Raw genomic sequence first — 12,500 nt, 5'->3', positions numbered from 1 at the left:
GCATAGTCAGGGAAATCCAGACCCGATCCCCACCAGGCCAGGCCAGTCATCCCACTGTGTCTAGGGCTCGGCATAGCCAGGGATACCCACCAGGCCAGTCATCCCACTGTGTCTAGGGCTCGGCATAGCCAGGGATACCCACCAGGCCAGTCATCCCACTGTGTCTAGGGCTCGGCATAGCCAGGGATACCCACCAGGCCAGTCATCCCACTGTGTCTAGGGCTCGGCATAGCCAGGGAAATCCAGACCCAATCCTCTCCTTCCACCATTTTGGACCTCATGTTCCCATCCGAAGTCAGGTACCCATTCATATATATGATAGCCAGCCGTGTCCGACAATGACCATCAGAACAGCAGAGGAGGCAACTGCTGTTCCGACTATTTAGGCTAGAATTTGATTGTAGTGGAGAGTGTCTTGCCCAAGTACATCCCCACTCTCTCGGCCAAGAGGGTTTTAGGACAGTCGGCGTTGGAATGGTTCCCAAAGGCCAATTAGCCCACAAGGCCGCAGCACTAAGAGCCAGTGCAATTTTGCCTCCTAGTTTGAGAGTCATAGTCCTTCACAAAATACTAAACTGTAAATGGTTTCCCATTGACTGGAGAAACCATTGATAATACAGCTTTCATTTTGCTGTTGGCCCAAATGTACACCTATGTCAATCTGTGATATAAGCCATTCACACACAGGTGGAGTGGGTGACTGGCATAAGAGAAGATTTGTGCCCATTAACCAGCAGCAATTGTTCCCTTTTATCAAGAAATGAAAACAAAATCACTTCCAGTGTGTCGTTTGGTAGACCATGTAGTTTTTTTAAAGCTTTTTTTCTCTCTCTCTTTTTTGATTTTTTGATTTTTGTTTTAGAAAAAAGACATGCTCTTGGTTTGCGTAAAATATTGACAGCAACTTAAATGAAATAATCAAACAAAATATATGTATCAGTAGCATCTATGAAACTATAATAAAGTAAACGAAACGTTGAAGACCATTGATTGAAATGAAACAAAAATAGAAAATAACAACAAAAAACAAAAAACAACAACAACAACAACAACAATTGTCCACGCTCAGCGAACTCATTCAAGATCACACAACAACCAACATGAAAATGATAATAACATCACCACCACCACTGCTACACCACCATACCACCACCACACCACCACCTCCACCACCACACCACCACCTCCACCACCACACCACCAGCACACCATCACCACACCACCGCCACACTACCACCACCACCACACCACCACCACCACCACACTACCACCACCGCCACACTACCACCACCACCACCACCACACTACCACCACCGCCACACTACCACCACCACCACCACCACGCCACCACCACCACCACACCACCACCACCATCACCACGCCACCACCATCACCACACCACCACCACCACCACCACGCCACCACCATCACCACACCACCACCACCATCATCACTACCACTGCCACCACCACCAACAACAACACACAGACACAGACACAGACACACATACACACACACACACACACACACACAAACACACACACACACACACTACACTACACACACACACACACACACAAACACGCGTGCGCACACTACACACACACACACACACACACACACACACACACACACACACACACACACACACACACACACTCACACACAAACACCCACGTGCGCACATACACACACACAAGCAGCCCCCTGCTGTCTTTCCAACGCGCCGTTCCATTTTCTCTGTTCAGTAATTTCGATTTTCTATATAGTGAGCTTGGCAGGACACCAACTGGATCCGTCCTGTCCATTACGTACGTGTTCCTCGAAATTAACCCCACCTCTTCATTACGTACGTGTTCCTCTAAATTAACCCACCCTCTCTCGTTCACACATACACACAACTGCTTAAATTTGGTCATAAATTCACCACCGCCATCTGGAGGCAAACAGTATAAATACTCGTATCACCCCATAGAAACTGTGAGCGGTACACAGAGGTTGCGATCGAGAAAGAGACCCTGAAACATCTGACCATGAAAGCTGTTGCTGTCTGCCTTCTTGTCTGCTGCGGTGTTCTGGTATCTGCTCAGGAGGTGAGGCGTTGCATTGTTTGTTGCTCCAGTGGGGATAAATATAAATATATATCTGTTTAATAATTACGATGTAATAATTAATTGCAATGTTTTTAAAAGCGAATATGTGAAATGCTTTTATTTGAGAACATATGTTTATTACTCTTGTTTAATCAAGTTATCTGCGTGTGTGGGGTGGGTGGGGGGTGCGGGGGGGGGGGGGGGGGTGTGTGTGCAGGTGTGTGCTAATTATCTGGTTGTGGTTTTCCGCAATTCATCTTTATTCTTATCTTATCTGTCTATTATAATCAATGTGCAGTATAGTAGGCTATGTTTATAATTATATTCAAATAATGTTTCTTAATTCTTTCTGTTTTTACATTAAGAATACTAGTTATTACCTGCAGTGTGTGGATGTATGTATGAAACGATGTATGTGATATTTTTTTACATTTGTATCTTCGTAATATTTGTAGGGGCTGTTGCTGGCTTTTACAGTTATGGTCCCCATGTTGTTTACTTGTCTATGTTGTGATAATGCACCTGACCAAATTTCTCCAGCTGGAGATAATAAAGTTATTCTTATCTTATCTTATGCCGGGGGGCTCTACTGTCCCCACATTCTGGACATTGTGTGCTAGAAATTTACTCTTTTACTGTGTGTGTACTATCGCTCTTCGTTGTTGACTTGACTTCATTTCAGCAGTTCAGTTTAGCTAAAAAAAAAACAAACAACTTTATTGTCTGCTTCAAGCAATCAAAACAGGAAATTTTCTTATGATGATTTTTTTCAAATGCTCGTTAGAAAAATACCAGAGCGAAAAACGAAGGAGTAACTGTCAGAACCTTCCGTGATCACCATGTACCACAAACCATCATGTAAAAAGAAACATTCTGGCAAGAACGTAATTATTCCACTTAAAGATAAGTGAAATAACATTTTAAAAAAAAAGAAAGAAGTACATTTCAATCATTACAGAAAAAGGAACATATTCGGCAAGATAGTTATAACATTTCAAGACACAAATTCCCGTCAACAAATATCAAAGCGAAAAATGAATGAGTAACTGACACACCTTTTTCTGATCATCACACACAATTTAACCATCATATAAAAGTAAAACATATAGGCAAGAAAATATTACATTTGATGATAAAATGAGAGAAAAAAAGGAGAAAAAACCAACAAAAAACGCACACAGATGATTATGACATTTGAAAACACAAATGCTCGGCAAAAAATATCAAAGCGAGAAATATTGGAATGAGTTACTGACGCTTTCGTTTTTCGGTTTCGCTTTCACTTTCCTTTCGGACTTTTTTTCTTTTCATTCCTGTCGCCTCTTCCTCACTTATTCTCTCCCTTGCTGGATTATCAATCTTCGTTTTTTTCCAGAAAAAAGTATGTATATTGGTCTGTTTCTAGAGTGGATAATGTATTACTCTTGGTTTGTTGTCTCCTTTGTCGCGTTTTGAACGTGAGGCGCTCGATGATCATTTTTGGATTTGCATGCCTGTTATGATATATATGTATATATATATATGTCATTCGGATGAGACGATAAACCGAGGTCCCGTGTGCAGCATGCACTTAGCGCACATAAAAGAACCCACGGCAACAAAAGGGTTGGTCCTGGCAAAATTCTGTAGAAAAATCCACTTCGATAGGAAAAACAAATAAAACTGCACGCAGGAAAACATACAAAGAAATGGGTGGCGCTGTAGTGTAGCGACGCGCTCTCCCTGGGGAGAGCAGCCTGATTTTCACAGAGAGAAATCTGTTGTGATAAAAAGAAATACAAATACAAATACAAATATACGTCAGTGCATTATGACTGATTTATAGTTTAGTTTATTTCTCTATTTCTTTCTTTTTAAGTCCTATGGCGAAAATTGAAGGAATGATTTACGTCAGAGGTACCAAATTTATGTGCATGAAAGTGACTGTGCTTGTGCCTCAGTTCCTTTCAATCATTTTTCAGATCCTACAGGATCGATTTTCACGGATGTTCAGTCTAACAGGACCCTGTGTGGTCGGCAGCGGCATGGACAATATAACTAACTAACTAATAACTAAACAAGTATTGGAAGTCTCTGTTTGAGACTGGAACAAACTACGTTTTGTAACATACTTTTTATTTTATTTTATTTTATTTACTTTTCTGTCTTTTCCTTCTTCCTCTGTTAAAGAAGTCATCAATTCCTTACTATTTATTTCGGAGGCTGTCACGGCTCGTAGCATTCATTTGTGCGCGTGTTCGTGTGTTCGTCTCTCCCCTCTTTTCCCTTCCCCTCTTCTCCCTTTCCCCTCTCCTTTTGTCCCTTCTTCTCTCTCCCCTTTTTGCTCCATCGTTCTCTTGTGTGCTCAGTTCAATGCTGAACTGATGTACGTGAAATTCTTGTGATGTGTGACTGGCATGTCTTATTCCTTCTCGTTCTGAACTCTTGAGATGAGTTCGGAAGTAACATCGCTTGGAAGGAAGGGTTTTGCTTTGCTTTTGGAGCCGAGCATTGGTTGGAGACGGGTCGCCGTGCCAGCAAGCGACCTGCTGGGTGCCCTCTTGACAGGAGTTATGGGGTTCGATTCCTGTGTGACCCCCTTCTTCCTCGGTGTGTGTCTGTGTTCTGTGTTTCCTCCTAGGCCAGTGGTGTGCCTGATTCCTGGTGACAGGTGAGGGAGGAGTTATATAGTTAGTTTGTCCTCGTGGTGTTTCTGTTGTAACTTGTGACATTTGTTGGCATTGTGTGATTTAGGTTTGGGTGTGTATAAGGTAGAGAGAGGTGTTTTAACGGAAAACTCTTAAATCCATTAGTCTTATTTCTAGATATTTTGGGGGGAATTAATAATGTTGTGTTAAGTGTGTTATTTTGACATGTATTCAGTTCGAGTCATTGTTTCAAATTTATTTCTTTACAATGAAAACTATCTGGATTTTCCAAAACATTTTTGTGTCGTGTTGGAAATGTCATACGGGGATTGTAATGTTGCCTATTAAATTTTCGGCTTTGTTTCTGTTAGAAACCAGTAGGATAAATACTGACACATTGTCATTTAGGGTTAGTTGTAATGACTCTTTCAGTTTGTCTGTGGGCGTAACTCTCATTATCAGAGAAACCATAACAAATAGTTTGTGTACTTTTTGGCATTTGTAGTTTTTGTGTGAAAGCGACTGCATTGATATTCACTTACTCACCTACTTAACGTAATGTGTAGTGCTTAAGGAAAAAGGTGTGTGTGTGCGTTTGGGGGGAGGGGGGAGGGGGTTAGTCTTTTGTAAAAGAGCATAGTCTCCAGAAATATGAGAGTCTGTTACAGATATTTTCCGTGATTTTTTCTGTGGGTTTCCCCTGTCTGCCACCCCGACGGAACTCCAGGATTCGTCTCTGCAGTGGTCCTCGTTCCTCTTTTGCCCTGTCCATCCCAAATTCCCTCACTCCGCTCCTTTTCCACGACCTCCGTATTTCCAACGTCCTTGCCCACAGTCCCTCATCCCGTTTCACCCTCTCTGATTCAGCAGCCATGCGACTTAAGGGAATTCATTGACACTGGCCTTCAACGGACGAGCTTGAGTTTGGTTCAAGTGAACTGACAATTACGCGCAGAACTGTGCTGCCGTTACTAGGGCCTATTGTGTTGTGGTTGTGCTGCTGTTGCATGACTAAATGAGTGTTGCAGTAGTTAGGAGGTTAAATTTGTGTCTGGACCAGTGTTCTGAAGCGGAACTGCATTAAAGAACGGGGCTGAACTTTTATGTCTTTGTGTTGTGTTGCTGGGATGTTAGTTTGTCTGGGAAGGTGCGGGAGTACATGAGCATCCCCTTACGGGTTGTGACAGATGCTATGGTTTGTTGCTTGCGTTGCTGGTGATGTGTGATGTGTGTGTGGCTGGGGGGTGGTGGGAGGGTGTGTGTGTGCGTGTGCGTGTGGGGGTGTGTGGGGGTGTGCTCAAACACACAAAAAAGACAACTCGATATATTTGTATAATGTACCACCAACGTATCTTGTCCTTGAAGAGACATAATTCATGAAAGCAGAGACACAATATCTTGCACTTCATTTTCTGCTCATCAGGAAGCTAGTGTAAGGTTGTTGTTTTTAATTTTTTTTTTAAGTATGACAATTTTGATACTAACGTTCTTCCTTAAAAATGAGTTGATGGGGACGTTTGAGGTGCTTTGTGAACAGCGAGCACAGAGGGAAATTGCAAAGAGTCTAACTTTGATGAAATGCATGCACCAACTGTTTTGGTTGCTTTCTTCATTTATTTATGTCTCTTTTATTTATTTCTTTATTCTTTGACACTCATATCTTTATGATATCTCATATCTGATATAATACAAATATCTTTATGATATCTCATCTGATATAATACAATGGTGTACTGTATACTACAATGCTTTCTTTCGTTTTAGTTTGATTGATAAAGTTAGGGCAATGCATGTCTTTAAATGGTCTATAAGTGATTGCGCTGTACATGTAATCTCAATACTGAGACAAAAAACCCACTAAACTGTGTTTTGTTTTTGTGATGATGTGATAACAAACTCTAGGGAGAGCTGGACAGGACAAGGTCTCAAAAGAAGCCCCCCTCAGTCAAGTGTTTTGGCCCTTAACTCCTTACACTCCAAGGGGGCCAGGGCCGCACCCAGGTCATGACTCCTGGATGCCCTTGTATTGCCGCCTTTTCGTGTTTTTTTTCTTTTTGCCTGGTCTTCAGCAGGTTCGAACCCGCGCCTCCAGGGTGGTCGCCACTTCAGAGCTGAGTCATATTTTCTGGCAGACGTTTTAACCAATGAGCCATCGTACGCCTAGTTTGAGTAAGGAATTTTAATTCTTATGAAGTTTACTTTCATTCCTCCTCGACCAGATCCAGCTGGAACTCTTTTCTACTGCTTCTGCCATTGCCTTGAGAGCCCATGTCCTCTCTCTGCCAGAAATCGACAGCTGTTTCATGAGGCTGTAGGCAGATGCGCTCACAAACCCTCTTGCACCAATCTCTACGGCGAGGACATTGGCTTGGAAGCCAGATTCTCTCAGGCTTCTGGCTAGACTAGCATACTTCTCGGTCTTGTAGATGTGGGCTTCCTCCATACTGCTTTCGTATGGCACAGTGAGCTCATTCAGAATCCCTTGTTTCGTTGCCTTGGAGTGGAATACCATGTCAGGTCTCATGCCACTTGCTGATGATTTCCAGGTGTTTCTTCCCCTCTGGTAGGTCAACTGTGCATTCCCAATCTTTGGCACCATCAAGCAGCCCACGTTTCCATGCTATGAAAACTTTGGATGCTGTTCCTGGCCAGACTTTATTGCCTTCTGCCAAGCGGAACTCTACTGGAACTTCTGGTGGGGTTGGCGCTCCTTGGACAGTGCTCAACACGTGTGCAATTTCTTTCAGCACTTGGTTGTACCGCCACTTTGCATGAGCTGAGGACATGTTCCACTGTTTGTTTACCATGGCAGAGTGGATACGCATGGTCGTCTGCTTACCCCCATTTCACTAAGTTTGCATTTGAGGGAAGGAGGTCGTACACAGATCTCAGGATGAAGCTAATCCTTAGAGGGGCCATGTTCCACATGTCGCTCCAGCGGAGGCTCCTTTGAAGTGCATTTTCCTATATTGTCCACTGCCCCTGCTGGCCTTGCTGGACTGCCTTCTGGACTCTTATATTCCTCTTCCTTCTTGATCTCCGTTATGATCATGTCTCTTTTTGCTTTCCCACTTGCCTTGGACCACCATTCTATCTTTGTCGTTTCCTGGCCTTGTCTGTTGGTTTGGGCGTGTGCTATTATTTCCTTCGTCTTAAGGCTTTCTTTAGCTGCAATGACTGCCTCCCTGACTTTCCATTTTCTGCCAGTCTTCAGCTTGGGTAGGCTGGATCTCACAATACTGTCACCTGAGTCTTCGAGCATGCTGAGAAGTCTTGCCTTCCCTACCTTGTATTCTTCAACAAGGGATTTCAGAGGTAGCCTCAGCTTTGCTTGGTGACAGTAGAGTGCCATGTCAGTGAGACCAGGTGGGACACCAAGCCATTTGCGTGTGTACTTGTTGATCTTTGTCTCAATCGACTTGACTGTGCTACAGCTGATATCATATCAGGAGAGGCCACAAGTGCTTTGGACTGTTGGCACCACACTTTGTATTTGCCAGGAAGGCTACACTGGTCTATGATATGCATGCCTTCTTCTGCTGTCTGCTTGGTTTCTTGTCCTCTTTTTGTGTCTTTCAGTGACTCATCATACCTTTTTCCAAGGCTCTTGGCTGGTTCATCTGACACCGTTGGAATGGCTTTGCTGGCTACAGTGAAAGTGGCCGTTTCAGCTACCTTTCCTTTACGCAGTGAAAGGCTCCGTGATTTCTGTGGTTTGAAGTTCATCCTGGATTAGGCAACTAGCTTGTTCAGCCGCTTCAATATTTCACGGGTGTCATCCTCTTTTGTTGAAAGGACTGTTGTGTCATCCATGAAGGCTTTCAAAGGAGGTATCTGGTATCCGTTACTGAGGTCTGCTTGATCCGTTCCCTTCATTGAGGCCTTCAAGATTACTTCCAGTGCAAGCACGAACAGGATTGGAGAAATTGCACAGCCCATGGCTATGCCCACTTCCAGATTGATCCAATCTGTCGTGTATTCCTTGGTGGTGAACTGCATTGAGAAGCCATGGAAGTACTTCTTCAGTATTTCCCTGATGTTTGTTGGTACATGGTGCATCTCGAGAGCCAGTTGGATCATTTCATGAGGAACTGACCCGTAAGCATTTGGTAGATCCACGTCAAGGTTCTTGTTGTCTGCCTTTGCTCTTTGGATTGCATCCCGAATCATTGTGGTATTTTCTACACAGCCAGGAACTCCTGGGATGCCGCCTGTTTGGACTGACACATCCAGGTACTCATTTTCTATGAGGTATTTTGTCAGTCTTGCAGCCATGACAGAAGATTTTTCCTTCGACATTCAGGAGTGATATTGGTCTGAACTGGCTGATGGGTACTTCAATTCTGCTCTTTCGGGATGTACACGTCATCAGCTATCATCCACTGGTCGCTGATCTTCAGGTTCCTCCATGCTGATCTTATCACTCTGTAGATCCACTCAAGGACTTATGGACATTTCTTGTACAGCAGGTATGGTATTCCGTTTGGCCCTGGTGATGATTTGGCCCTGGCTTTCTTGACCACTTTCTGTACTTCAAGGGTTGGTGGTTTATCGCTGAATGTCCCTGGTTTCCTGGGATGAACCAAACCCTTGAGATCTAGTGGTTTCTTGCTTTGCGGATCAGAATACGCTTTCCTGAGGTGCTGTTCAATTGTTTCTTTGTCCACTGTGAGTGTCCCTGATTTGGGCTGCTCGAACAGTTTCCTGGCGAACTGAAAGGGATCTCAGAAGAAGCAGTCTTGTGTCTTCTTCTTTTTGCTCCTTTTCCTCCTTGCTGATTCTGCTTTACTGAGGGCACTGTGCTTTGCCTTCAGGTCTTTCCAAAGTTTCTGTAGGCCCTGCTTCTCAAATTCTGAAACTGTCTTCATCGTTTTCTTGAGCTTTCTTTTTGCATTTCGGATGTTGTCCATTTCTCGTTGTCGCCTGGATTTTTGAGGTGGTGTCTTTGGTTCTTTCACTCCATTGGTTTCCCGACAGGTTGTGTACACGATATCTCCGTAGGTGGCTAACTTGTGTTCCAAGGTGCTCTTTCCTATCATCGCATCAAGTTTTCGAACTATTTTCTGGTCCAACTCTTCCCATTCCGTTTTTGCTCTTGCAGGTGGCAAGTTTAGTTTCTGGCGTTTGGCATCAAGATCTTGTACGATTGATTCGTCTGAATTATCAGTGTGGATGTCCTTGGTACTGTGGTTTGAATCCTGGCCTTGGTTTTCCGACGTCTTATCTGCTGGTGCAGTGCGCTGCTGAGCATTCGTCAGATTCTTCATACAACCCTTTTTGGTCCTGTGGATCTTCATGCCACGCTCAGTGGAGAATTTTCGCCCACAGACACCTGGAAATTCCACCAGATCTGAAATCGTAGTCCGTTTACCGTTTCCAGTCGTGATTCTGTTGGCGCCGATGGATTCTTCATTCTCTCCCCCTTCGGTGAACCCTGGGAGCATCTCTTCTTTGAGCAACTCGTAGCAATTGGTTAAGGGTAAGGTGGGCTGCCAACCCACGGAACCCGAGAGTCTAGTCTTTCCCAGTGTCACTTGGTCTTTCCCGAACGTAATTCAGACTGTTCCTGAATGTCAATGGCTTACCCATTCCGTCGTAGATGGTATACATATGGGGTGCTAACATGACACCTTCATACTGATATCAGCATAGCTGGCGTGCTGTTGTGCAACGCCGCATACATGGCTATGTTGGACGGGCAGGGTAAAATGGTGGTTAGTTATGCATATATGTGTGGATGAGTATCTTGCAGGAAATGAATGTCAGCATAATTTATATTTCGGTGTGGGTGACCTGCTTTTTCTTGCCCAGTCAACATTTTTTACACTTCACTTCTTGTGATGCGTGTTCTGACCAGTGGTCACTGTCTCAAAGAAGCGCTGTGGCAGAATCGGTGAAGGCGTTGAGCTTCTGATCAAGTGGTCAGGGTTCGAGTCCCCCATTGTCTTCGTGTTGTGTCCTGGGGAAGGTACTTTACCCGACTTTCCTCACTCCACCAGGTGTGAACGGGAACCTGACATGGTTTGAGTGAGAAAGGTTACCACGGCGAAAAGGAGAAGACTGGGCCCCGCCTTTCATTGCTGAACCCCAGACACAGTGGATATGAATTCATTGCCTTCCTATGCCCACCCATGGACACAGTGGATATGAATTCACTGCCTTCCTATGCCCATCCCTGAACACAGTGGATATGAAATCACTACCTTCCTATGCTCAGCCCTGGACACAGTGGATATGAAATCACTACCTTCCTATGCTCAGCCCTGGACACAGTGGATATGAAATCACTGCCTTCCTATGCCCAGCCCTGCATACATTGGATATGAATTCATTGTCTTCCTATCCCCAGCCCTAGACACAGTGGATATGAAATCACTGTCTTGCTATGCCCAGCCCTGGACACAGTGGATATGAAATCACTGCCTTCCTTTGCCCAGCCCTGGACACAGTGGATATGAATTCACTGCCTTCCTATGCCCAGCCCTGGACACAGTGGATATGAATTCACTGCCTTCCTGTGCCCAGACCTGCATACAGTGGATATGAATTCACTGCCTGCCTTTGCCCAGCCCTGCATACAGTGCATATGAATTCACTGCCTTCCTATGCCCAGCCCTGGACACAGTGGATATGAATTCGCTGCCTTTCTAAGCCGAGCCCCAGACACAGTGGATATGAAATCACTGCCTTCCTATGCCCAGCCCTGCACACAGTGGATATAAATTCACTGCCTTCCTATGCCCAGCCCAGGACACAGTGGATATGAAATCACTGCCTTGCTATGCCCAGCCCTAGACACAGTGGATATGAATTCATTGTCTTCCTATGCCCAGCCCTGGACACAGTGGATATGAAATCACTGCCTTCCTTTGCCCAGCCCTGGACACAGTGGCTATGATATCACTGCCTTGCTATACCCAGCCCTGTACACAGTGGATATGAATTCATTGCCCTGATCGCCGTAATATGCTATGAAACCTGCAACCTTTTGTTTATCTATTTAAGAAGAAAATCTTTTAAACTAAGTTTCGAGAATAATTGCCCTTTATACACTGTGATGTTTTGTATAATGTTACTTTTACTCGAGCCAAAAGAATTATTTCTGTGAACTTACAGAGAATAAAATAATATATTGTCTAATCTGATCTTTTAGATTGATATATTTGTACCGTATGAAGATGGTAGTATCTCATTTTGTCTGATCTGATCTTTTAGCATGAGGCATTTGTACCGTATGGAGATGATAATATCTCATTTTGTCTGATCTAATCTTTTAGCATGAGGCATTTGTACCGTATGGAGATGATAGTATCTCATTTTGTCTGATCTAATCTTTTAGCATGAGGCATTTGTACCGTATGGAGATGATAGTATCTCATTTTGTCTGATCTAATCTTTTAGCATGAGGCATTTGTACCGTCGGTGCGCCAAAGTTCAAGTTCAAACGTCGTGGTTTTTTCGTTTGTTTGTGTGTTTTATTTTTCAGTATGGACGACTTGAAGCAGAGTACACGTGGAACGTGAGCGTGTTGACCTACAGTGGCAAGTACATACAGGTGCGGGAATCCACCCAGGTGTACAGCAACAGGGTGATGGTGACCAACGCTTCAGACCCAAACCTGGTGAACACTGTATACTACCGTGCCCAGATTCTCCACGACTTCCAGAACGTGAGTCAGGGATGGAACAAACACTTCTCTCTCTCTCCCTCTCTGTGTGTGTCTCTCTGTGTCTCTGTCTCTGTCTCTGTCTGTCTGTCTGTCTCTTCGTCTCTCTATCTC

The 12,500-nt window shown here is 44.2% G+C and overlaps 1 protein-coding gene across 1 annotated transcript in view; it reads left to right on the top strand.

Moving 5' to 3' along the window:
- Positions 1-1,986: 1,986 nt before the first annotated feature.
- The window catches only part of LOC143274996 (uncharacterized), a 17,857-nt gene continuing 7,343 nt past the window's right edge, over positions 1,987-12,500 (top strand). The window contains exons 1-2 of the mRNA XM_076579043.1: positions 1,987-2,093; positions 12,207-12,389. Of these exons, the coding sequence (XP_076435158.1) occupies positions 2,034-2,093; positions 12,207-12,389 (243 nt within the window). The 5' untranslated portion in view covers positions 1,987-2,033. The remainder of the gene's footprint in view (positions 2,094-12,206; positions 12,390-12,500) is intronic.

The sequence above is a fragment of the Babylonia areolata genome, chromosome 29 (assembly GCF_041734735.1).
Source record: "Babylonia areolata isolate BAREFJ2019XMU chromosome 29, ASM4173473v1, whole genome shotgun sequence".
Classification (NCBI taxonomy): domain Eukaryota; kingdom Metazoa; phylum Mollusca; class Gastropoda; order Neogastropoda; family Buccinidae; genus Babylonia; species Babylonia areolata.
This window is presented reverse-complemented; position numbering and strand designations above follow the sequence as displayed.